Below are 26,161 nucleotides of genomic sequence, written 5' to 3'. Positions count from 1 at the left end.
TTATCCACATACTCAATAAGAAAAATATTTCTAATTATATCCAACCATTCTTAACATGAATGAGATTTATGCGGGGATGCAAGATTGCCAAGACTTTTTTTGCCAAACGATTCCTTTTGACTTAAGAAAGAAGAAGCAGCTGCATAGTTTCCATAGCTATCCATATAAAAGGGCCCTTGGAATGAAGCTGACTCGTCCTGCTTTAAAAAGCTCCAAGGTAAGTGGGAACAGGACCGGCCTTTCAAGAGGGACACTGGCTGGCTACACTGCCCAGTGTCAGCTGCAGCTGCCGGCTGGGGTATTGCTCCTTCCGATACTGCACATTGTACGTGCATGACTTTTGTTGCCTTCTGTTTACAATAGCAAGTAATGCCACAAACAGGATTTTTGTCTTGCTTTGTTTTCTTTCTGGTTAACTAATCAAGTACTTTTTCCTCTTCTTTTATAGAACTGTCTCACTTCCAGGCTGCATCTTCTCACTTGCTAACAAGGTAAGATTTGGACTAACCAGTCCCTGGAGGAGAAGGCGAGAGAGCCTCTAGGACAGATTTGTGTCATTTAGCAACCTTTGAGAAAGTGCTTGTCTCAGTAAAGACCTTAAGAGCTGTATTTCAGGAAAGGTGTGGGAGAAGGAGACGGAGGACTTGCCTTTTAGAGCAATGCACCTCGTCTTAGGACTCAGGCACTGGTGGGACGACATTTTTGCAAGAGAATAGTTGTTAATAGAATATTATTTTGTTTCTGTAGGAAAAAAAAATCTGCACTAAGATTCCCCGGCTAAAAATCTCAAATTTGATAAAAACGTGTCCTGCTTTTAGAATTCATTTAGCAAACGTGATCTCTAACAAATAAGAAGTACCTAGGAAAATGCTTCTTTCACTTCTTTAAAGACTTCTAAAAAGTTACTTCATCCAGTGCTGAGTGTTGTATGAAACCAAAACACTATGAATTTTTTGTCACATAGATAGTAAAGATATTAGTCTGCCCCACTACTACACACTGCATTTCTAAAGAGAGAGACTGGTGGGAAGATGATTAAAATGAGTTTCAAGTAATTTGATCACGTAATGACTGAAGTAGCATCCTCTGCTAAACCTTTCATTCTACTGATGCCACCGGCAACCTGCTGACAGCACAGAATGGAGCAGCCGGAGCCTGCCTCTTTCGGAAGGAAATGTGGAATAGCAGAGGGAGACTTTAATATGGAAGAATGAGGATAACATCTGCTGTGGCTTTTATCCTCAATTAGTTTAACTGGGTTAAACTGATTAACTGGATTTAATATGCAAAGAAATTATGTTAGAGAAACTCTACTAAGCACCCAGCTAAAAAAAAAAAAAAAAAAAAGTAAACAAAATTATAATCCGACCCCCCACCAAATCCGTTGAACATGAGCACTTCTAGCTGAACATCTCAAGGAGAAAATAAAGTTCTCTTACATTATATGGCAGGAAATGTAATTCTCTTGCATTATAATAAATGACATTTTATATCTAGTAGCCTCAACTATTTCAATTTGCTTTCTCAGTCATTATTTTAACTTTTCTTTTTCAAAGTGTCTTCCCTCTATCTCATGGGTTATGGATTCAGAAAGGCAATATTATAATCCCTATTCTAAAGATGGAGACACTGAGGCTCAGAAAGATCAAGTGCAACCCAAGATCACAAGCTCCTTAGCAGCATGCGAGGCTACCGCCCAGCCCTCTTATTAGAACGTCATTCTTGAAGGATGAAAGAAGATAAAAAACCACTGTGTACAATGCTGGGTACACAGTGACCCCTGATGCCTTTGAGTCCTTGTAATATGTTTGTTTCAATAACTGTAGCATGGAGTACAGTGCACCTGCCTGATGAAATTTTCAACTGGGCCTATGAAATATCATCAAGATAGAGATTTATGGATATAGATGACAATCCAGAACCTCTACTATGAAATGTTTCATCTCCTTTAGGACCTCTGAGTTCAGCAGCCATGAGTTCAGACCAGGAAATGGCCATTTTTGGGGAGGCTGCTCCTTACCTCCGAAAGTCTGAAAAGGAGCGCATTGAGGCCCAGAATAGGCCCTTTGACGCCAAGATATCTGTCTTTGTGGCCGAGCCCAAGGAAGCCTTTGTCAAAGGGACTATCCAGAGCAGAGAAGGTGGGAAAGTGACAGTGAAGACCGAAAGAGGAGCAGTGAGTAGAGTCCCAGGAGCCAACCACATTCTACTGATGATTTTGTTTGGTCACTCAGTTGACAAACAGTTACCCTTCCTGTTTTCCAGACTCTGATAGTGAAAGATGACCAAGTCTACCCCATGAACCCTCCCAAGTTTGACAAGATCGAGGACATGGCCATGATGACCCACCTGAACGAGCCAGGGGTGCTGTACAACCTCAAAGAGCGTTACACAGCCTGGATGATCTACGTGAGTGCCCCCCACCCCCAAAGTGGGCTCTATCACCGGACCCTGTCAGCTCATTATAGTATAAATGGGTTACAAGTAGTGACTCATTGCGCTTTCACTAGTAATGTAACTAGTTAAAAGGTTCACGATTGCTGTTGTAAGGCACAACCCAACAGCTGGCACTTAATCCTTTGTCTTCTCATCCAAAGCCAGGCAAGGCCATTGTCCACTAGGACTGGGTTTGCCAGTGAGCCCTTGAACAAACACTGGAGCAGCTACTGTTTATATCTCAACCACATGCTTACATCTCCCCTCAACCCCATTCCTGATGCAGAATCATTCAGAAGGAAAAGATAAACTCATGTATTAACACTTAAAAATAATGTTTTTAAAATTGGTTTTAAAGACCAATTTTCACTCCTCCAAAATAACCACAATTTGTATCTCTGTGTTCTGGTCCCTTCCATGTGGAATGCCTCTTTGATGAAGACTTTCCAACTTCCCCAGGCAAAGTTGGATGTTGTGTCCTATTGTTTCTGTCTCTGCAATAACACTGACAATGTTTTTCCACCATCAGTCATTTACGTGTCTGTCTCCTACATAGACTGGAAGTTCCTCAAGGAACAACATCTCATTTATGTTTCATTCTTAGGGCCTTGTAGAGGCTTTGCACCTAATACAAACTCAGTAGTACTTTCTAATTGAATCTATTATGTTAGGTTGACATTTCTGCATAGGGTTTTTTTGTTCTTTGTTTTCTGTTTTCCGGCCGTACCATACGGCTTGCAGGATCTTAGTTCCCTGACCAGGGATCGAACCCGCGCCCCCTACAACGGGAGCTCAGAGTCCTAAGCACTGAACTGTCAGGAAATTCCCGTCATTTCTGTATAGTTTAGCCGCTGCTGCTATTCAGCTGGACAACACCTACACAAGTGTACCTGGTGTTCAGAGTCAGCATCCGTTCTGATTGGTTGGTACTTATCCTAGACCAGTTGTCAAAGATTTTGGAAATCCGTCTGTTGTAATCATAATGTATTTACATCATTTTGTGTTCTGTATCTTTATAACTCAGTAGTATTTTACAAATATTTCCCCAGTATTGCTGCATACCTTCATGTGTGCCTTTTTAAATGCCTGGATCATAGTATCTTAAGAAGATTTTCCATAGTTCACCTAACTATTCCATGTTGCTGAGTATTTAGGTACCAAATTTATGTGTTTATGAATTTGAATGTCTTAATGCTACAAAGGAAATATATGCCCATTTTCTAAACTACAGTAAAAATGTCTTATACTACATTTAAAAAACCCCAAAACTTTGGAGCTCCTGCTATGTGAAAATCACTGTGACAAATCCCAGGAGGAATAATGAGAAGTCTAAGCTACAGTCCCTTCCCTCAAGGATTCTGCTGTCTTGTTGAACCTTTCAACTAGTTTTCGTGCTGATGCCTTGAAGACATGTAGAGTGCTTAATTAAAGTGTTCCTTTTAGTGAAAATTCATTTAATGAGTGAATCGCACAAATCACAGGAAAGGTGTTCGGCTAGTTATTCTTTCTTATTCCCTTGCATAGACCTACTCGGGCCTCTTCTGTGTCACCGTCAACCCCTACAAGTGGCTGCCGGTGTACAACCCCGAGGTGGTGGCTGCCTACCGAGGCAAAAAGCGCCAGGAGGCCCCGCCCCACATCTTCTCCATCTCTGACAACGCCTATCAGTTCATGCTGACTGGTGAGTTGGATGTTTTGTGCATCTTTTTAGAACAGAACCATAGGAGAAAAAGACTCTACCCGTCTCAGCACACTCTTTGAGGTGGTCCCCTAAATGCTATTGCCCTTTGCCCAGAACCAACCTAAACACACTCCAGATTTTAAGGTGTATCTGGTATTGAAACAGTTATACCGTACATCTTAGTCCTAGAATATTGTCTCAGCTAGGTCAATCTAAGGTACAACGGCACCCTGGGGAAAGGGCTGAAAGATTTCCCCTTCAGAGAGAGTAAAACATCAAAATGAACTTTTACTTTCCCTAAAAAATATGACTAAGGCCATGATTATTTCCAAAGCTACCACCTTTACCATATTTACTCCTTCTCACGCACTAAAAATATCTCTAATGCCTATTTTTCATTACTTCTTGTACCTACAATAAACATGCTACTAACTTGTCATCTAAATCCACCTGAAAACCCAAAAGTCCACTTCCGGTGAGTATTTAGTGGTGGAGTATAAAAAGAGAAAGTCTGCTGCTTCTTTGCAGCGTTCTGTTTCAATGGTAGTCTGTATACTAATGTGCGGAGGGAGCCACAGGGAGCAGGAGACAGGGGTGCTGGAGAAGGTGCTAGGCCTAGGGCCACCAAGTCCTCGGGATTGCTGGAAAATACTAAGTCCATGCCATTTTATGTACTTTCCATTTACAAATACTGGGTTGGCCAAAATGTTCGTTCAGGTTTTTCCATAAGATGTTAGACAGTATTGACCGTCCTTAATTTCTCTTTTGTAGACCGAGAGAATCAGTCAATCCTGATCACGTAAGTAGATTTGATGCTTTCTTTTCATGACTGCAATAGCTACCAGCTTTGGGACCTCTACTGACTTGGTTTTTATTTGACAGCGGAGAATCCGGGGCTGGGAAGACTGTGAACACGAAGCGTGTGATCCAGTACTTTGCAACAATTGCAGTCACTGGAGAGAAGAAGAAGGAGGAAACTGGCAAAATGCAGGTGGGTCTGACTGGCGTGTCAGAATCAAGACTGGCAGGGCGTGCAGGAAGCCCCAGATGTGAGGACTGTTCTTGCCTTTGCAGGGCACTCTGGAAGATCAAATCATCAGTGCCAACCCCCTGCTGGAGGCCTTTGGCAACGCCAAGACTGTGAGGAATGATAACTCCTCTCGCTTTGTAAGTCTCTTGGACACTATTACAGACACTGCTCACTGGTCAAAATTTATGGGATGTTTGTGAATACATTCTCTGAGTCTTTTTCATTCCATTCCAATTTCATTATATTATACCATGGTTCTTTCCTTTTCCTCTGAGCATGTAATAACATGGATCCAAGTCCTGTCTAAAAAGATATATGACCCTATATCTGAGTTCTTATCTTTCACTATTTACAATTATCCACAATTTTTAAATTTTAAAGATAAAATTATTTTACCTAAAAAATAGGAGATAACACCTTTTTCTACCTGAAACAAACTGTCTCTGAATTGATTTAATATTAAAATGTTAGCACTTCAAGTGTTTTGAGTTTCTCAAAGATTTGATATGATTCAAAAACAAAGTAGTAATGTCAATTTTTCTTTCAAGGGTAAATTCATTAGAATCCACTTTGGCACTACAGGAAAACTGGCTTCTGCTGATATTGAAACATGTAAGTGCTTGGATATACTTTGCAATCATTTCTGTTTCTTATGACCTATAATATTGACTAAAATTTTCATCTCATATGAATTTTTACATTTTTCCTCTTTGTTATTTATTTCCTTCCAGATCTGTTAGAGAAGTCTAGAGTTACTTTCCAGCTTAAAGCTGAAAGGAGCTATCATATTTTTTATCAGATCACATCAAACAAGAAACCAGAACTAATTGGTAAGAAATGTCATAATTCCTTTTCAAAATTACTACACCCGCACCTAGCAATGCCTGGTCCAACTCAGTATTCCACGATGGAATTTTGTCAACTGTACACATTGTCTTGATTTTGAAAACAGCTTTGTAAGTTTGGTAAAAATTTATGTGTGCTCATTATAAAAATTCAAAGGGAAAACTGAAAATAACACCTCCAAATCCTATCACTATGAAAATAATCACTATAAACACTTGGATGAATATCATTCCAGTCATTTTCTGTAGATATATCTTTACAAATAGATACATACATACAGTAACTGGAATCACAGTTACATGCTCTTCCGTAATCTCTTTTTTTCATTGAGCAATAACATATCATGGCTTTTTCCATCCCAGTGCCTTAGAATTTGTCTAGAAATCTGTTATTTTAATGAAGAGGATATTTCATTTCTGCCTACCTTTGCTCTGTTCCATGTACTTAGAAATGCTTCTGATTACCACCAACCCATATGATTTCCCATTCATCAGTCAAGGGGAGATCAGCGTGCCAAGCATTGATGATCAGGAAGAACTGATGGCCACAGATGTAAGTAGAACACAAGAAAATTAGAATGATTATTCGGGGTCAGAGCAACGGTCCCGCTAGATAAATACTCAGTTTCTCGTAGAAATCACAAAAGAAGATTCAAAGATGGGCATGGATGTGCCACCTGGAGTCAACTGAAAAGACCGGGATGTGCCCCCGCAACATCTCACTTTCCCGTGATAGTCTTTTAAAGAGCTATCCTTTCTGAATTTCCCTAAACCATTTTTTTATAATCTACTTGCATTAAATCCATACCACCTCTCAAAATAATAAGTTTACTATCCTTGTTCTCTATTTTAAGTTTACTTTTTGCATCTTCAGAGGGTATGCACCTGTGATTCCAATGCTCTGTGCTGGCTTCTAGTTGACTAGCTCCCTAGACACCCAATCTAAGGAGTTCCTTGCTCCCATCGGTACTGGCAGTTTCCTCAGTCTGACCAACAAATCAGGAATTATCCAAATGTGAACTATTAATGGTAAACTTGTGGATCATAACCTGACAGTTATTCTACTGGTTGTGTTGGCAGAGTGCTATTGATATTTTGGGCTTTACTAATGAAGAGAAGACCTCTATCTACAAGCTCACGGGGGCTGTGATGCATTATGGAAACTTGAAATTCAAGCAAAAGCAGCGTGAGGAGCAAGCGGAGCCAGATGGCACTGAAGGTATCAACTGAGTCATCCACCTGACTTCACGTTTGTTTGAAAATAACACTCTTTTTTTTTTTTAATTTATTTACTTAATTTATTTTTGGCTGCATTGGGTCTCCGTTGCTGCGTGCGGGCTTTCTCTAGTTGCAGTGAGCAGGGGCTTCTCATTGCGGTGGCTTCTCTGTTGCAGAGCACGGGGTCTAGGCACACGGGCTTCAGTAGTTGTGGCACGCAGGCTCAGTAGTTGTGGTTCGCGGGCTTAGTTGCTCCGCGGCATGTGGGATCTTCCCAGACCAGGGATCGAACCTGTGTCCCCTGCATTGGTAGGTGGATTCTTAACTACTGCGCCACCAGGGAAGCCCGAAAGTCACATTCTTAACTTGTTACCCTTGAGCTTTCCTGGGAAGACAAATTCATTTCCAAGAATTGCATTTGAAAGTAGACCTAGATAAGATATGTGCGGCATGGGTATTAGGCATATGTTCCTACAATTTCTGAAGTTCTTTAGGGAACACTACCCATAACCAAGGTCTTGAACTTAGTGAAAAAAATGGACAAGAATACTCAAAAAGATATTCTGAAAACACTGCACAAAATGCCTGTAGCTTAAAAAAATTTTTTTTTATTTGAGGAAGTGGGTTGCTTTGGGCCATAATAACATCATTCTATCCTTTCTTCCTTTCAGTTGCTGACAAGGCAGCCTACCTCCAGTGTCTGAACTCTGCTGACCTGCTCAAAGCCCTCTGCAACCCCAGGGTCAAGGTCGGCAATGAGTACGTCACCAAAGGCCAGACTGTAGAGCAGGTAGGTGCATAATTCAAATTCACAGCCAGGGATGCAAGCATTTTACGGTCCTCTATGAACCTCAAGGGACACACCTTTGTCTTTCAAGGTGTACAATGCAGTGGGCGCCCTGGCCAGAGCCGTCTACGACAAGATGTTCCTGTGGATGGTCGCCCGCATCAACCAGCAGCTGGAAACCAAGCAGCCCAGGCAGTACTTCATCGGGGTCTTGGACATCGCTGGCTTTGAGATCTTTGATGTGAGTTGGTAGTACGTTGCTAAGGGGTTTTTACAGTAAAGCAATGGAAACATCAATAAGAAGAAATCCGTGAATATTATAACCTTTTATTACCAATGTCAAAAAGTTATGCTAAAATTTAAAAGACAGTGATTGGGCAGCTAATCATTTATCGTAGTGGCAATCCCACTTCTATGAGGAATAAGCTACTTAATGAGGACTCTTTAACTTGCTACATGATCCAAAGGGAGTCAGGAATTAGGTTGCTGTAGTGAGGGGTTTAAAAAATCCCACAATGCAAAGTGGAGTTAATATAAAAATATCAAAATAAACCTGTGCAGTGCATAATACGCTCTGAATATATGGTAGGGAAACCATTCAGAAACACTTAGGCAGGTAGTAAGAGCTGAGAAAAAGTCAGTAATTTAGAGTCAGCATTAATAAATTCAATGCAAGGAACTCTTAATTCTCATCAATGTGATATGGGATAAAAACTCATATCTGATTATAAAACACATTTTTCCTGCTTATAGTTTTAAAGAAGTTTATCTTTTTCTAATTATAAATGTAAAACTTAGGCATGGCAGAAATTATGGAAAATCAAGGAAAAGGAGTCCATGTTAATTCCACTATTTATATCTAGTTAATGTTAACATTTTGGCTTTTAAAAAATATGAGTGTGTGTTAATATACTGTACATAATATTTGGAATCTTGATTGTTTTCGCTTCACATCGAAGAGTAAGGGTGGCAATTCTTGCTCTCTTGTTGCAGCGCTGACCATGATGGCTTCCACACAATACACTCCTCCCAGTCAGCTTCTAATGGGTTTCAAATTAGCTGTTAAATGAGTCAATAGAAAATGCAGAAGACGATGGGAATAAACATGGAATGATTAAGTAGGAACTCAGAAAACACCTGAGTCAATTTAAGCAAGTGCAAGAAAAGAGAATTAATAATAATGATGATTTAGGATTTTGTATAAAATGGCAGCAGAGAAAACAGTAGATTTCACAGCCTCCCAAGAATTTTGATACCCATAATCTAAAGGCTATTCTACATTTTTAAATTAAAAAGCCCTATATCTTAAAATGCTCAATTTGCTAAGAGAAAAGTAAACACATCTGTTTATTTAGTTCAACAGCCTGGAGCAGCTGTGCATCAACTTCACCAACGAGAAACTGCAACAGTTTTTCAACCACCACATGTTCGTGCTGGAGCAGGAGGAGTACAAGAGGGAGGGCATCGAGTGGACGTTCATCGACTTCGGGATGGACCTGGCCGCCTGCATTGAGCTCATCGAGAAGGTCCGTTTCAAGTTTTGGAAACTATGTTTTGTGAGAACTAAATTATTCATTGCACCTTGTTTAATTCTATAGACAAAGAAAAATGCTTATATAGAATTGTAACTTTGTGTTGTGGTCTGCTTTCAGCCTATGGGCATCTTCTCCATCCTGGAAGAGGAGTGCATGTTCCCCAAGGCCACAGACACCTCCTTCAAGAACAAGCTGTATGAACAGCATCTTGGAAAGTCTGCCAACTTCCAGAAACCCAAGATGGTTAAAGGCAGGACCGAGGCCCACTTCTCCCTGGTGCACTACGCCGGCATCGTGGATTACAACATCACTGGCTGGCTGGACAAGAACAAGGACCCCCTGAACGAGACCGTGGTCGGGCTGTACCAGAAGTCTGCACTGAAAACTCTAGCTCACCTATTCTCTGGGGCTCAAACTGCTGAAGGAGGTAATGCTCAAAAAAATCCCAACATGCTCTCCTGATATTACAAAATGTGATGTTAGATTGAGGCTAGTGATATCATAGCCCAGGCTGAAGTGTTGCAGGGCCAAATCTATTGTGCCTCCAAGTCCTGAGTAAGTAGGCTGCATTGTGATTATACATTCACTCCAGCACTGACGGAGGCCCTACTGCAAAGAGTCAGAAAGGAACTTTCAGCATCTCAACCAATGAAAAGGCTTGGCTTCTATGATTCTCTCCTGCTTTTTCCTCCATATCTGCTGGTTATTGAGTACCACTGAAAAGTGGATGCAAACTTAGTTGACATATAAGATTCATTCAGGCTCAAACAGAGAGGTCATCTGTGTTGGAAAAATGTTCCATCTGAGCACAGAAATCAACAAATAGGCAAGAAATAGCCCTGTCAATTCAAAACTATGTTTGAATGACACCTTGTCTTATTTTTTCTCCAGAGGCGAGTGGTGGTGGGATGGTCAAGAGACATGGTAAGAAGAAGGGCTCTTCTTTCCAGACCGTGTCTGCCCTTTTCAGAGTAAGAGAAACTATTTTTGACACTCTCTTGTTATTTTGGGAGTTTGCTTTTAAAAGCACAAAGTCTTCTCTCCACAAGTCATTTAGGAAAGGACTGACCTTAAATAATGGCTTCTGTTCATCTAGCTTTGAAGAGAAGAGCTTTAAATTACTCGGAAATGATCAGGTCATCTTTCATGCTAAGCCAAATAATAACAAATATTTTATAGGAAATGTTATAAAACGTAATGCTCTGCTATGCATAATCTAGTTGAGTCTTGGAAATAAGCAATGGTGGGCTTCCTTGGTGGCGCAGTGGTTGAGAATCTGCCTGCCGATGCAGGGGACACAGGTTAGAGCCCTGGTCTGGGAAGATCCCACATGCCGCGGAGCAACTGGGCCCGTGAGCCACAACTACTGAGCCTGCGCGTCTGGAGCCTGTGCTCCGCAACAATAGAGGCCGCGGTAGTGAGAGGCCCGCGCACCGCGATGAGGAGTGGCCCCCGCTCACGGCAACTAGAGAAAGCCCTCACACAGAAATGAAGACCCAACACAGCCAAATAAATTAATTAATTAAAAACAAAAACAAAAACAAAAAAACACAGGTGTCCAGCCTGCAAACAGTCATTTGGAAAAAAAAAAAAAAAAAAAAAAGCAATGGCATGTGCTCAAAGAGACTAAATCATCAGTAGGACTAATGAAAATCTAACAGCTAAGCTTTAAGGAACCTAATATGGTATCCATGTTCATAATCTAGTCAATTCTCAATTTAACTGGTAGGATCGTTCCCCTTATAGATAATCTTTATGCCCTAAAAGTTGATAGAGTTGGAAAGGGGAAGCTATATTTATGAGAATAAGTCCAAATGTCGTGCAGGCTTGTATTTCCTTCCTGGAGAACCTCAGAGTTTGGTAGGAGAAAGGGTGACCATCCAGGATGGGAAGGCAATGGCTTTGTAAATGTATGTGGGTGGCCAGGGACAAGGGTGGGAAGGAGGACGGTGCTTGTAAACACTGAGAAGAATCACCTGACAGCCTGCTTTATATGCGTAACTCCTGCCAACTCAAGTGGAGAAAGAGGTATTGAGGAGGAAACTGCATCTCAGGAGAAGTTTACCAAGGTGGTACCTTAAGTTAAAATGGTCCAGAAGGATCATTCAACTCAGCCATGGACATTGATTTTATAGACATCACCAAATGCTCATAACCATGTCTAAATCTCAGATAACAGGATTTTCCCTGATTCTACAGGAGAATCTGAACAAGTTGATGACCAACCTCAGGAGTACCCATCCTCACTTTGTGCGGTGCATCATCCCCAATGAAACGAAAACTCCTGGTAAGAAGTTCTAGAGTGGAAGCACAAAGCATGACTGCCATACCTCCTTTTAACAAAACTCTGCAGTGAAATAAATATGGTTTTTTTTTTTTTTAGGCGCCATGGAGCATGATCTTGTCCTGCACCAGCTGAGGTGCAACGGTGTGCTGGAGGGCATCCGCATCTGCAGGAAGGGGTTCCCAAGTAGAATCCTGTATGCAGACTTCAAACAGAGGTCAGACTCTCCTAATTATGGTGTTTCCTGGAGTTTAGTATAAATATATTTAGTGCAAGCAAAACAATTTAGTGAAAAACATGCCTTTGTTATTTTTAATTTGCTACAAAAAGAGTAAAAAATTATAAGCCTCAAAACACCTTTAAAACACAGATATACCACATACTAAGCACTCTAGAGACTTTTCACTGGATTTACCATGCTCCTGGCTTAGCTCATAGATGTCTACATTAACTTCAATAATTATGAGAACAACCATTTTTGAGTGCTTAATATGTTTGGATTATTTCACTTAATCCTTCCAAAAACTCAGTAGAGGTAAGTACTATCAATAGCAAATGCATCTACCAAGGATAATATGTTACATTTTATTGGTCATCTACACACTAATGTGAACAAAATTGTAGAATACTTTCCTGAGAACAGGGTCTGATGAGGCAGAAAGGAAAGTTGCAACTGTGCAGGAAGGTAAAATGGAATAAAAATAGACAGTAGATACTAGATTGACCATCTATGTATACAATGTCCTTCCTGTGAAGAAAGAATCATTGTTTTAAAGCTCTGGGTTTTTTAAATGGATCATTTAACACTTAGCTACTACTAGTCTCATCAGTAAACCAAGTTTTAAAAAACTATATTTACTTTACCAGATACAAGGTATTAAATGCAAGTGCAATCCCTGAAGGACAATTCATTGACAGCAAGAAGGCTTCTGAGAAGCTCCTTGCGTCCATCGACATTGACCACACCCAGTATAAATTTGGTCACACCAAGGTAATAGTCTCTAAGGCCCACCAGACACTATGCCTGTCCCTTTGAAGTCTATGTAAAGTTTCTGATCTGCAACTCTGCCCACACACAGGTCTTTTTCAAAGCTGGCCTTCTGGGGCTCCTAGAGGAGATGCGAGATGACAAGCTGGCCCAGCTGATTACTCGAACCCAGGCCAGGAGCAAAGGGTTCTTGGCAAGAGTGGAGTACCACAGGATGGTGGAGAGGAGGTATACAAACATATTGCTTGTCTAGTCACATCCTTCAGAAGCATATTTGAGGTGGCTTTCAGTTAAGGCTCAGATATGATAAGGCCACCAGAGTAAGAAGGGATGAATAAGAGTCTGATGCTGAAGTGGAGATATACATGTACCAGAAAAGTTAAGGTAGGAATCATCACCACGGAATGCATCGAATGCTTGGGTAAAAAATAAAAAAGAGAGGGAAGCATAATAAAAAAGAGAGAGAGATGTGTAGGTCTTATCTAACAAGAGAAAACATACCACTGAGTAAGCAGAGACAAAGTGTTGCCCTAGCATTTGGTTCTAATATGAATTTACTGGGTAGATCATTAAATAAGATACACTGAACTGCACAGCAGACAGTATTTTCAACAGTGGTTTTACTCAAGATGCAGAAACAACTTCATCTGATCATTTCTATTATTGAATTATTATGATTTAAATTATTAAGGGCAAAATAGGTGACAAAAATTTTTTCAGTAAGTTAATACAATTTCACCGAGGTACCTGGCACTTTAGTGATCGAATTTGATGCAGGGACAGAGTTCTAAGACTACGAGTCAGGTGTCTCAAACTGCAGGACGCATATGAACGGGATCCATAGGGAGAAATGCATTTTATATTGCCACCTGTATATCCATGCATACATGTATGTGTGTGTAAATATATAAATAATTTACATGGAACAGATTTTCTATCACCTGTAGTTCTGCTAATATCTTTTACTGTATTCTATTTCATTAAAAATAATAAGTTTGGTCATGAACCTATATATATACTTATATATATCGATATATATAGATATATATTGGGGCAATTAATTGCCCATGTATGAAGGTAATTAATTTTTAAAAATAATTTAGATTAAAACAAATGTGATGAGATTAGAGTAGAATGCAAAAATCATACAACATTAAAATATAAAACCAGAGATTTTTCAAAGAAATTCTGAGTTTTTAATGAGTCCCTTTATCCCATGCCCCACATCCCTGAGGGGTCTGGTTCCCCCTTCACTGCTCTCAGTGGCATTCACATAGGAAAGTTTGCGAAGCACTAAAGCAGAGCAGTACTTCTCAAAGAGTGGTCCTTGGACCTACACCATCAGCATCTCTTGCAAACTTGTTAAAAATGCAAATTTTAGGCCCCACCTCATATCTGCAGAATCTGAATCTCTGGGGAAAGGGTCCAGGAACCAGTATTTGATGAGATGAGATCATCAAGACATTAGATGAGGGACTTCCCTGGTGGCGCAGTGGTTAAGAATCCGCCTGCCAATGCAAGGGACACGGGTTCGATCCCTGGTCTGGGAAGATCCCACATGCTGCGGAGCAACTAAGCCCATGCACCACAACTACTGAGCCTGTGCTCTAGAGCCCGTGATCCACAACTACTGAGCCTGCGTGCCACAACTACTGAAGCCCGTGTGCCTAGAGCCTGTGCTCCGCAACAAGAGAAGCCACCGCAATGAGAAGCCTGCGCACCACAACGAAGAGTAGCCCCCGCTTGTCACAACTAGAGAAAGCCCACACGCAGCAACGAAGACTCAACGCAGCCAAAAAAATAAAATAAATTTTAAAAAAAGAAGTTAGATGATTCTTATGCACACCAAAGTTTGAGAAGCACCAACGTAGAGAAAGGAATGATTAATGAGTCCTTGACCACCATCCCCAAATATAAGTTCTTTCATCTGTGCTTTTGAAAGTAGGTGAGGAACATGGTGGAGGGCAGAACCTCCAACTCTCACTGCCAAGATTTCATCTCATTTCATCATCCACACAATATCTAATTTGCATCAATTAAATTTCAGGGAGTCTCTCTTCTGCATCCAGTACAATATCCGAGCCTTCATGAATGTCAAGCACTGGCCCTGGATGAAACTCTTCTTCAAGATCAAGCCCCTGCTGAAGAGTGCGGAGACGGAGAAAGAGATGGCCACCATGAAAGAAGAGTTCCAGAAAACCAAAGATGAACTTGCCAAGTCAGAGGCAAAAAGAAAGGAACTGGAGGAAAAATTGGTGACTCTAGTACAAGAGAAGAATGACCTGCAGCTCCAAGTTCAGGCTGTAAGTAGTGGTATCATCCTGTGTACTGCTAATCAGGACGCAAGCGCTATGACTCTAGCCACAACTAGAGGCAGTGAGTTGGGTAGTCAGTGTGAGAGACACTCACTGGAGGGAGAAGGTTAAAGCACTCTGATGGTACTAATGAAGTCCTTATTCCTTCATCACCCAATAAGTGCCCCCAAACCAGAACCAGGGCAATGAGCTAGAACTGACCATTTTCTTCCATTCTGTACAATTTCATCAAACTACAGGGTTTACAACTTCTTTTCCCTATGAAGACAGTCCTTGAAAGTGATTTTAACACGAAGCTAGCCCAAATAAAATATTAAGGAGAGGATAGCATGGAGAGAGTGATTTGTTTTCTCTGAAACATCCCTGAACTTCTAGGTGTCTATGGGTCTTAAATCACAGCATGTATAGCTGACAAATGACAGTATTCTACATCAATTTTTATTGAATTATTGTTTGTTATTGATCTCCAAAACTGAGATTTGCTCTTTCCAATCCATCTCCATAGTCAGTGCCGTATCACATCACACCCGGATTGCTGCATCAGTACCTAACTTGCTCTGCCTACCCCCAACTCTCTCCCTCCATCCAGCCTGCTGCTACTCCCAAACCAAGTATTTTAGAATTGCTTCCATCAACTCTGAAATGTAATTTATGAGACTGTCTTTCATTTGGAGTGAACTGAATTGGTCTGGTATAATTTACTCATCACAAAACCATATGTTTTTCCTGCTGATTAAGATTGGTCTCTTCTGTCAAGTTTGGGCGGTGTAATAATTCTTTCTTTTAGATTACAGAAGGGAAAAGAACTGTTTTTCTGTCCCCACCCCTTCCAAATCTATCCTGAATTCTCTTCTCTTGTCCATAGGGAATCACTTAGACTCTGTCCTACACCACTATACTCACTACCTGGCTATCTGCAGCACATTTTATTCTTTTATGTATTCGAAGACTGATATGGAGGCTCACTGATGAATGTATCTATCAATTTCTCTCTCATTTCCTGTCCACTCCCAACCCTCTTAAGTAGAAACATAGGTTGCTAGGAATTTCTTGATCACTTTATGCCTCAAATAGAATTTAGAGCATCTTAACCAGGATCATCCTCCAAGACTACAATGGGAAATGATTCAGTAGTGGCTACATCCAGAATTTCTCCTGCTGGAATCCTTTCTCTCCTCCTGATCCTTCTCCCAATAAATTCATTTCTAAAAGACCAAATCCTACCCATTCTCAAAGCCCAACTCAAATGCCACTTCATTCATGAAACCGTATCTGATACAACTTCTCTGATCTCTTATGTCACTAATTGGTTTCTGAATTAATGGTAGCTTGTTAGGGTTAAGTTTTCTAATCTACTGTAGAATATACTCTTCTCAAGGAACAGGACAATATCTGATACATTTTGTTTTTCTCACAATGTGGAGCGTCCTGAATCACACACAGCAGGTGGTTCGTAAAAGTTTAAGCCAAAGAACCAATAGTGGTGATTTACACCGTTATCATTGTGAAATACTTCATTCTTACTTCCCAATTTTGATTTTGTTTCCAATTCAAGGAAGCTGAAGGCTTGGCTGATGCAGAGGAAAGGTGTGACCAGCTGATCAAAACCAAAATCCACCTCGAGGCCAAAATCAAGGAGGTGACTGAGAGAGCTGAGGATGAGGAAGAGATCAATGCTGAGCTGACGGCCAAGAAGAGGAAACTGGAGGACGAATGTTCGGAACTGAAGAAAGACATAGATGACCTTGAGCTGACACTGGCCAAGGTTGAAAAGGAGAAACATGCCACGGAAAATAAGGTAGGAAACGTATACAAGGAAAGTTTACTTTTTTATTATTATTAGGGGATACAAGCATAAAACTGAAGCCACCAAAATGTAACATGTAATGCAAAGTGTTTTTACTTCCTAAGGTGAAAAACCTCACAGAAGAGATGGCAAATCTGGATGAAACCATCGCAAAGCTGACCAAGGAGAAGAAGGCCCTCCAGGAGGCCCACCAGCAGACCCTGGATGACCTGCAGGCAGAAGAGGACAAAGTCAACACTCTGACCAAAGCTAAAACCAAGCTAGAGCAGCAAGTGGATGACGTAAGTCTAGGATTATCAAGGAAATTATTTTCTTTGAAAGGAAGCTAAGCAATCCTTTTGACTCAACATTATTTGTATTTAGCTTGAAGGGTCTTTGGAGCAAGAAAAGAAACTTCGCATGGACCTAGAAAGAGCTAAGAGGAAACTTGAAGGTGACCTCAAGTTGTCCCAAGAGTCCATAATGGATATTGAAAATGAAAAACAACAACTTGATGAAAAGCTCAAAAAGTAAGTATGAAAGAATTGCTTATGAACTTGCTTCCAATGTTGCATATAAACTCAACTGTTATCCTTTGCTACTTTTCAAAAAGGAAAGAGTTTGAAATCAGCAATTTGCAAAGCAAGGTTGAAGATGAACAAGCACTTGGCATTCAACTGCAGAAGAAGATCAAAGAGCTGCAAGTAAGTTCATATTTCCATCAGTCTGGCTCAAAGAGGCACAGTTATGACATAAAAAAGCTAAAATTGAGCTTTTCCCCACTGCCAGGCCCGCATCGAGGAGCTGGAGGAGGAGATCGAGGCAGAGCGGGCCTCCCGCGCCAAAGCAGAGAAGCAGCGCTCAGACCTCTCCCGGGAGCTGGAGGAGATCAGCGAGCGGCTGGAAGAGGCCGGCGGGGCCACTTCAGCCCAGATTGAGATGAACAAGAAGCGGGAGGCTGAGTTCCAGAAAATGCGCAGGGACCTGGAGGAGGCCACCCTGCAGCACGAGGCCACGGCGGCCACGCTGAGGAAGAAGCACGCGGACAGTGTGGCCGAGCTGGGGGAGCAGATTGACAACCTGCAGAGGGTCAAGCAGAAGTTGGAGAAGGAGAAGAGTGAGATGAAGATGGAGATTGATGACCTTGCTAGCAACGTAGAAACGATCTCTAAAGCCAAGGTACCGCAGTCTGAGAAATTGTCATTAACAACAATGACCCTTTATGTGCATGTCACAGTTTGCACAGGCCCCTTCACACACAACATGTCATTTGTTTTTTGTAGTAATCCAGGAGGTAAGCAAGAAAGATATTAGTATTTGTATTATTTCCACTTAATCATATGAAGAAACTAATATTCAAAGAAGTTAAGCACATCGGCCCCATGACACTACTAACAAATGACAGCACCAGCAGTGAGCATAGGTTGTGAGTGTTCTCTTGTTCTCCAACTGTAGAACACAGGTCTCCAAAATTCTCAATTATCCAATAAGCAAAGTTTCATTGTACATAAAAACAATCAAGTATTTATAAACATGCTTTTAGAAAACGTGCCATTCAATTCTCACAAAATCTTAAATTTAGTACATGATCTTTAAATTTTTTATTATAGGCATACCTCAGAGATACTGCGGGTTTGGTTCCAGACCACCACAATGAAGCAACTATCAAAATAAAGCAAGTCACACAAATGTCTTGGTTTCCCAGTGCATATAAAAGTTATGTTTACACTATTCAGTAGCCTATTAAGTGTGCAATAGCATTATGTCTAAAAAAATATACATCCCTTAATTTAAAAATACTTTATCGCTAAAAAAGTGCTAACCATCATCTGAGCCTTCAACGTGTCATAGTAGTAACATCAAAGATCACTGATCACAGATCACCGTAACAAATATAATAATGAAAAAGCTTGAATATTGTGAGAATTACCAAAATGTGATGAGAGACATGAAGTGGGCAAATGCTATTGGGAAAATGGCACTGACAGACTTATTGGACACAGGGTTGCCACAAACCTTCAATTTGTAAAAAAACAAAAAACAAAAAAAACCAAAAAACAAAAAAAAAAACGCAGTATCTGTGAAGAGCAGCAAAATGAGGTATGCCTGGAATACTGAACAAAGCTTCACAATCAGCTTTTTAAAAACCCCAATGTATAGTTTCACCTTAGGACAGCAATCATAAAATATATAGAAAAAATTCTAATATATCGTATTACATATAAGAAAATTTATTTTATATGTCAAAATAAATATTTTTCTGTTTTAGAAGAAACTGCAGCCATAGCAAAATATTATTAAAATGTCTTCATTTGCTTCTTCTACTTTTTCTCTCGCAGGGAAACCTAGAGAAGATGTGCCGCACCCTGGAAGACCAACTGAGCGAGCTGAAATCGAAGGAGGAAGAGCAACAGCGGCTGATCAGTGACCTGACAACCCAGAGGGGACGCCTGCAGACGGAATCTGGTAACTCTCCTCTATGAGGCCTAAAAGTGGAGATGATGTGGTCAAAAACAACTGATATGGTGATGTGAGAGCCTAATAAAAGCAACTGAGAACATGTGTGATTCGGCGAACAGCTCAGGCTCTCACCCTACATGCAAGGTCACCTGGGGACAATGCAGGAGATGAAGACTTCCATAGGACTGGGCCAAGCTCTGCTCCACAAAGGCCTTGAGGATTTGGTCACATGGAGGGGATGCTTGGGATCAGGAGTCGCTCCAGCATGGGTCCAGGGCTTCTGTTTTAGACCAAGCTTCTTTTTATCTAGATCAGAGTGAACCAAATTTCTGAATAGGGCAATGGATAACCCAGTCCCTCAAAAGTCTTATGAAACAGGGACAATGTAGAATTAGACATTTTAGCTACCTTCTCTGACAGCTATCAACAGGTTTTGCACAATATTATATAACCCTGAAAGAATCAGTTATGGAGAGAACAAAGAGAATTTAGGCTGTATTTATTCATTCAGGTTAATATGTAAGTTTCACCATAAAAATCAGAAATTTGACATTAGCATGAAGGTGTCAACAGAGAATTCAATCATCTGAGTACTCAACTGGAAGGCGGTGTTGAGAGTTTAAACTTATTTCTAATATGGGCTTGCAAAACTTTTTCTTTGCTTTAAAGAGCGGTGCCATTTCTTTTGCCTATCAGGTGAACTTTCACGTCAGCTAGATGAAAAAGAATCTTTGGTGTCTCAGTTATCAAGGGGCAAGCAAGCATTTACTCAACAGACTGAGGAATTAAAGAGGCAACTTGAAGAGGAGATAAAGGTAACTATCGTTGTAAGACTCATTTTTTTCCCCTAACCTGACCCTAATTGGAGTCCATTACACCAACTTTAAAAAGGTTTTGAAACTTAAGAATTAAACAATTAAATATCCAGTAAAAAGAAGGTGTAACTACCTCCACAGGCCAAGAACGCCCTGGCCCACGCCCTGCAGTCCTCCCGCCACGACTGTGACCTGCTGCGGGAACAGTATGAGGAGGAGCAGGAATCCAAGGCTGAGCTGCAGAGGACGCTGTCCAAGGCCAACAGCGAGGTGGCTCAGTGGAGGACCAAGTACGAGACGGACGCCATCCAGCGCACAGAGGAGCTGGAGGAGGCCAAGTATGTGCGCAGATAGGAGAGAATGTGCAGAGAACGCTGGATGTTGAATCAGAAAGACACAAGCTTTGAAGATTCAGTGAATTAGCCCACAAACGTTCATTAATTAGCTCCTATTTGCCAGGCACTATCAGGCCCTGAGAATAAGACATGAATAAAGCAAACACCATCACGATCCTCCTAGCCTCAAATCTAGTTAAGAAAACAAAGAATAACAAGTAATTATACAGATAATCAGCCTTATTGCTGGTTGTCAAGCACACCAAGCTCATTGCTGCTTCAGGGATTTGCAGTTGTTGGCCTCTCTGTGTCTGGAATACTCTCCCCCCAGATCTCCCTCTGGCTCACTCTGACTTCTTTTAGATCTTGACTCAAACGTTACCTCCTTGGAGAGGACTTCCCTAAGTATCTAGAATAGTTGGCCACGCCGTACTCCATTTTATTTTCCTTCACTGCACTTATATCTGCAATATGTTGTTATACGTTTTCTCACTTGCTTATTGTTTCTCACTTGTTTGGAAGCTTCATGAGGCAGGGACCTTTTCTGTCCCGTTCACTGCTGTATACTCAGCATCTGGTTCATAAAAGCAGCTCATCAATATTTGTTGAGTGAATGAATGGATATTTTTAATATGAAGTTCCCCATACTTTTCAGCATGGTAATAGTTCATAATTCTTGGTTTGGTTCACTTCTTTCTACAAACATACATAATCTTCAAGGAAGAAGCTGGCCCAGCGGCTGCAGGCTGCCGAGGAACACGTAGAAGCCGTGAACGCCAAATGCGCTTCCCTTGAGAAGACGAAGCAGCGGCTCCAGAATGAGGTCGAGGACCTCATGATTGATGTGGAGAGGACAAACGCTGCCTGTGCAGCTCTGGACAAAAAGCAAAGGAACTTCGATAAGGTAGTCTCTACAGCAGCCTCTGCTCTCCACCATTGTCCTCTATCCTTTCCAGGAGGTAACCACTCTCGGTGGGTGTTTCAGGTCCTGGCAGAATGGAAACAGAAGTATGAGGAAACTCATGTCGAGCTCGAGGCTGCTCAGAAGGAGGCCCGCTTTCTTGGCACTGAGCTGTTCAAGATGAAGAACGCCTACGAGGAGTCCTTGGATCAGCTAGAAACTTTGAAACGAGAGAACAAAAACTTGCAGCGTGAGTCCCTTTCACTTTCAATAATTTTCATGCCTTGGAGGAACCTTCCTCTTATGTCCTCTGTCTGATCAAACCTCTACCTGTCTTTACCCAAACAACAGAGGAGATTTCTGACCTCACTGAGCAGATTGCAGAAGAAGGGAAACGTATGCATGAACTGGAGAAAATAAAGAAACAAGTGGAACAAGAAAAGTCTGAAATTCAGGCTGCTTTAGAAGAAGCAGAGGTACAAGTCAAAAATGTGCATTGTAAACAGATTCAAAAAAAAAATTAGGACTAGCCACATATATTGAACAGAAAAAGAAACAGCACAAAATTAGTGGAAGGAACATGTGCAGAAAAACTTCTGAATGCTTCCATTCCCTGCTAATGTCACCCCTTGCTGTCATTAAGGCATCTCTTGAACACGAGGAGGGAAAGATCCTGCGCATCCAGCTGGAGCTGAACCAAGTCAAGTCTGAAGTTGACAGGAAAATCGCTGAAAAGGATGAGGAAATTGACCAGCTGAAGAGGAACCACATTAGAGTCGTGGAGACCATGCAGAGCATGCTGGATGCTGAGATCCGGAGCAGAAATGATGCCATCAGGCTCAAGAAGAAGATGGAGGGAGACCTCAACGAAATGGAAATCCAGCTGAACCACGCCAACCGCACGGCTGCTGAGGCCCTGAAGAACTACAGGAACACCCAAGCCATCCTCAAGGTAAATGGGCTCAGGAGATGGTCCCAGGGCAGTTGGGGTGACTGCAGTCCTGAGAACAAGGTGTCTCAATGATCGTTCATTCCACAGGATACCCAGCTCCACCTGGATGATGCTCTCCGGGGCCAAGAGGACCTGAAGGAGCAGCTGGCGATCGTGGAGCGCAGAGCCAACCTGCTGCAGGCCGAGATCGAGGAGCTGCGGACCACCCTGGAGCAGACGGAGAGGAGCAGGAAGATGGCAGAGCAGGAGCTCCTGGACGCCAGCGAGCGCGTCCAGCTCCTGCACACCCAGGTGGGATTCAGCACAAAGAATTCACCTTCAGTAAATGCTTACACCCCAGAAAACATAAGCTTGATTTTTTTTATATGACAGTCAGGTTTTATACTTCTACCGAATTTTCAATGCATTACTGAGAAATCTTTCACTGTTTCATTTTGTACATATTATTATAGATTACTTCCTAAAATATTCTAAGGCTTCCCATATTCTTTTGTGTTAATATCTTTACTGACCCTGGTTATCAATATTGACATATTTATTGTGGAAAAGTGAAATATTCAAACATCTGTTATAATTTTGTCCCTGTGAGTGGTCTCATTGGTAAATGGTGGTTATAAAATTATAAAGCTATTTGGTCTAATTATGAACTATGTACTTGAAAATGCTAAATATTCTATAACATTTCTATTTTAATTAATTGTATTGCATAGCAAAATAATATTAAAGGGCATTTGACTTGCAATTTTTTATCTGAAATTATTTTCAAGAAAAATGTTTTTTGAAAAGTACCACTAAGTAGTTTAGTAACATGATTAAAAGAACATATAACTTACTTTTAAACAGAACACCAGCCTGATCAATACAAAGAAGAAGCTGGAGACAGACATCTCCCAAATGCAAGGAGAGATGGAGGACATTATCCAGGAAGCTCGCAACGCAGAAGAGAAGGCCAAGAAGGCCATCACTGATGTGAGCAGAGAGCCACATAGGGGTGGTCAAACTACAGTCTTGATGGGCTACCTCAGCTCTCTCAACTGGTTTTGTTTTACTGCTAATTAGGCGGCCATGATGGCTGAGGAGCTGAAGAAGGAGCAGGACACCAGCGCCCACCTGGAGCGGATGAAGAAGAACCTGGAGCAGACGGTGAAGGACCTGCAGCACCGCCTGGACGAGGCTGAGCAGCTGGCCCTGAAGGGCGGCAAGAAGCACATCCAGAAGCTGGAGGCCAGGGTGGGTCTCTCAATATCTATCTATTTCCATTTGTTCCCAATGCCTTACTGGATCAAAGTTCTTAAGAGCCTACTCATTCGCAGGTGCGTGAGCTGGAAGGAGAGGTTGAGAGTGAGCAAAAGCGTAGTGCGGAAGCTGTCAAGGGCCTGCGCAAATACGAGAGGAGAGTGAAGGAACTCACCTACCAGGTACAGCAACAGTTTTTATCAGCTAAGCACTCCTTGCATATACAGGAAACAGTCACATGCGATGATACAAGAGTCATGTGCTTTTGAAGTAAGGCCCTGTGGTTTTTATCATCTTTCAGACGGAAGAAGATCGGAAAAATATACTCAGGCTTCAGGACTTGGTAGATAAACTTCAGGCAAAAGTGAAATCTTACAAGAGACAAGCTGAGGAGGCTGTAAGTATCCTTAAGACAGAGGGAAGGGAGAAGTCCTCTGTTAAGAAAAACTAATAAATAAATAATTAGATTTACTATTTACTTCTTGTAGTAAATAAGCTGTTTGCTTCATAGAAGACTGTGTACTTCTTAGAAACGTTTGCACATTTTTTAACTTATTGCTTACTATTTGTAATACTAATAGATTGATTTTTAAAGTTAACATTCAACCCACAAAGAAACCTCAAAAAATTTCAAAGCAGAAATAATACAGGCCACATTCTCTAGCCACAGTGTGATAAAGTTGTAAAGTAATGAGAACATATAAACAAAAATTTCCAAGCATTTAAATGTTAAAAAACTAACTTTCCTAAAAAACGTTTGGATTAAATTAAATAAAAACATAATTACTGAATAATTTTTAACTGTAAACAAAATTTCAAGGAAGATGAGACATTTATAAGCCTAGAATGTAACCAAAGCTGTCCTTGAAGGACAATTCATTGCTTTATATGCTTTCATCATGAATCAAGAATTTTAAAAAATGAAGAAAACTGACAGTCCAATAAAGAAATCATAAATAATAATAAAATAACAAAAGTAAGAGGTGTTGATAAAGATAAAGGTAGAAATTAATGAATTAGAGTATTCTATTTTCTAATTTGATAATCTCACTAACATCTAGGGAAGTAATAAAATAAATACACTTATAACTAGATTAATCAAGGAAAAAGTGAGAGAAAATACAAACTCACAACAATACAAATGAGAAATGGGACAAACCATACAGGTAGAAAGGTTATTTTTTAAATGTAAAATATAAATCTGTTAAGACAGTTAAAATCTTAAAGAAATATGAGAATATAATTTACTAAGTTGGCTGAATAAGTTATTTCAGAAATACTTCTGAAAATGGACTCAGGTCCAGATATGTCTTTCAAAATTTCAAGGAACAGATAATCCCTGAGCTATGTAAGCCATTCCAGAGCATGGGAAAAGATGAAAAGCTTTCCAAATCATTTTAAGAAGCTTGCATAACCCGCATACCAAAACCTGTCCAAAAGAGAACAGGGGGGAAGACACTAAAGGAAGTTTTATTCATGAGTATAGTTATAGCAACCCTTACTTTTATTAAGGAGACTGTCGGGACTTCCCTGGTGGTCCACTGGTTAAGACTCCGTGCTCCCAATGCAGGGGGCCTGGGTTTGATCCCTGGTCAGGGAACTAGATCCCACATGCGTGCCGCAACTAAGAGTTCACATGCCACAACTAAGGAGCTCGCCTGGTGCAACTAAGACCCGGCGCAACCAAATAAAAATAAATAAATATTAAGGAGACTGTCCATCAGTGATTAAATAGGCTTAATTCCTACAAAGTAAGGATTACTTAATATTAAGGAGTCTGTCAATAGAATCATTACATCCAAAGTAGGAGAAAAAAAGTGATTGTTTTGAAATGTGCCAAAATGATATATGATAAAATTCAACATTTATTTCAATATAAAGAAGCTATTAAGAAATTCATCCTTAATGATAAAGAATATCTAACTCGAGCGAATAGTCATCTTCCAGCAAGCATTAACAAGCATGATTTTATCCTTGCCTTCTTCTCTGCTCTTATATTTTTCTTACTCTAATTGTGGTACATATTTTTTTTCCACCTTTTGGTTGCAAAAGTAGAGTTGCAATGATTTATGAGACACGAAGCCCCAAATAAATCATAAAGTTAATTTCAATGATAAGCAAAATTCAGAAGGTGGTAAGACAATAAGGTTTCCCGCTGGGTATTTTAACTTTTCTGCAGATGGCAAGTCCTTTCTTCCCTTAGGCCTACAGAGTCTAGAAAGATGCCCAGTATCGGTGCCTTACAATTCCATTTTTATTCTCAGGAGGAACAATCCAATACAAATCTATCTAAATTCCGCAAGCTCCAGCATGAACTGGAGGAGGCCGAGGAAAGAGCTGACATTGCCGAGTCCCAGGTCAACAAGCTGCGGGTGAAGAGCCGGGAGGTTCACACGAAGATCATAAGTGAAGAGTGACCATGTCCTGACGCTATGGAATGACTGGAGAGAGGCACAAAATGTGAAGTCTTTGGTCATTTCTCTCTGTAATTATTGTCTATCCTGCCCTACTGCAAAAGAAGTAAAGAGCACAGGGCACTGTGCAAGCAATATCCTTA

The 26,161-nt window shown here is 40.8% G+C and overlaps 1 protein-coding gene across 2 annotated transcripts; it reads left to right on the top strand.

Annotated features, from left to right (window-relative positions):
* Window positions 1-233: 233 nt before the first annotated feature.
* On the top strand, window positions 234-26,161 carry LOC118886739 (myosin-2). Of its 2 annotated transcripts, XM_036836892.1 has the most exons (40): window positions 234-325; window positions 449-491; window positions 1,953-2,176; window positions 2,266-2,409; window positions 3,961-4,117; window positions 4,889-4,916; window positions 5,000-5,108; window positions 5,192-5,284; window positions 5,696-5,759; window positions 5,879-5,977; window positions 6,442-6,545; window positions 7,073-7,211; window positions 7,882-8,000; window positions 8,089-8,238; window positions 9,353-9,523; window positions 9,650-9,959; window positions 10,424-10,503; window positions 11,732-11,819; window positions 11,916-12,033; window positions 12,684-12,807; window positions 12,896-13,032; window positions 14,852-15,107; window positions 16,675-16,917; window positions 17,031-17,207; window positions 17,290-17,435; window positions 17,519-17,609; window positions 17,695-18,084; window positions 19,245-19,371; window positions 20,062-20,180; window positions 20,322-20,518; window positions 21,236-21,419; window positions 21,501-21,666; window positions 21,768-21,892; window positions 22,060-22,368; window positions 22,456-22,659; window positions 23,212-23,337; window positions 23,428-23,598; window positions 23,682-23,786; window positions 23,906-24,001; window positions 25,869-26,021. In XM_036836892.1, exons 3-40 carry the CDS (start codon window positions 1,973-1,975, stop codon window positions 26,019-26,021), a joined length of 5,823 nt encoding a protein of 1,940 aa, XP_036692787.1. In that variant the 5' UTR covers window positions 234-325; window positions 449-491; window positions 1,953-1,972. The 2 variants fall into 2 exon arrangements, with proteins under 2 accessions (XP_036692787.1, XP_036692788.1); XM_036836893.1 differs by lacking the exons at window positions 234-325; window positions 449-491 and having other exon boundaries at window positions 1,973-2,176; window positions 25,869-26,161.

The sequence above is a fragment of the Balaenoptera musculus genome, chromosome 20 (genome assembly GCF_009873245.2).
Source record: "Balaenoptera musculus isolate JJ_BM4_2016_0621 chromosome 20, mBalMus1.pri.v3, whole genome shotgun sequence".
Classification (NCBI taxonomy): domain Eukaryota; kingdom Metazoa; phylum Chordata; class Mammalia; order Artiodactyla; family Balaenopteridae; genus Balaenoptera; species Balaenoptera musculus.
This window is presented reverse-complemented; position numbering and strand designations above follow the sequence as displayed.

Coding starts and splice junctions, on each gene's coding strand:
- LOC118886739 (XM_036836893.1), top strand. CDS start 1,973: ATGAGTTCAGACCAGGAAATGGCCATTTTTGGGGAGGCTGCTCCTTAC. Junction 9,960..10,423: donor GGCTCAAACTGCTGAAGGAG/GTAATGCTCAAA, acceptor TTTTTTCTCCAG/AGGCGAGTGGTGGTGGGATG. Junction 13,033..14,851: donor CACAGGATGGTGGAGAGGAG/GTATACAAACAT, acceptor ATTAAATTTCAG/GGAGTCTCTCTTCTGCATCC.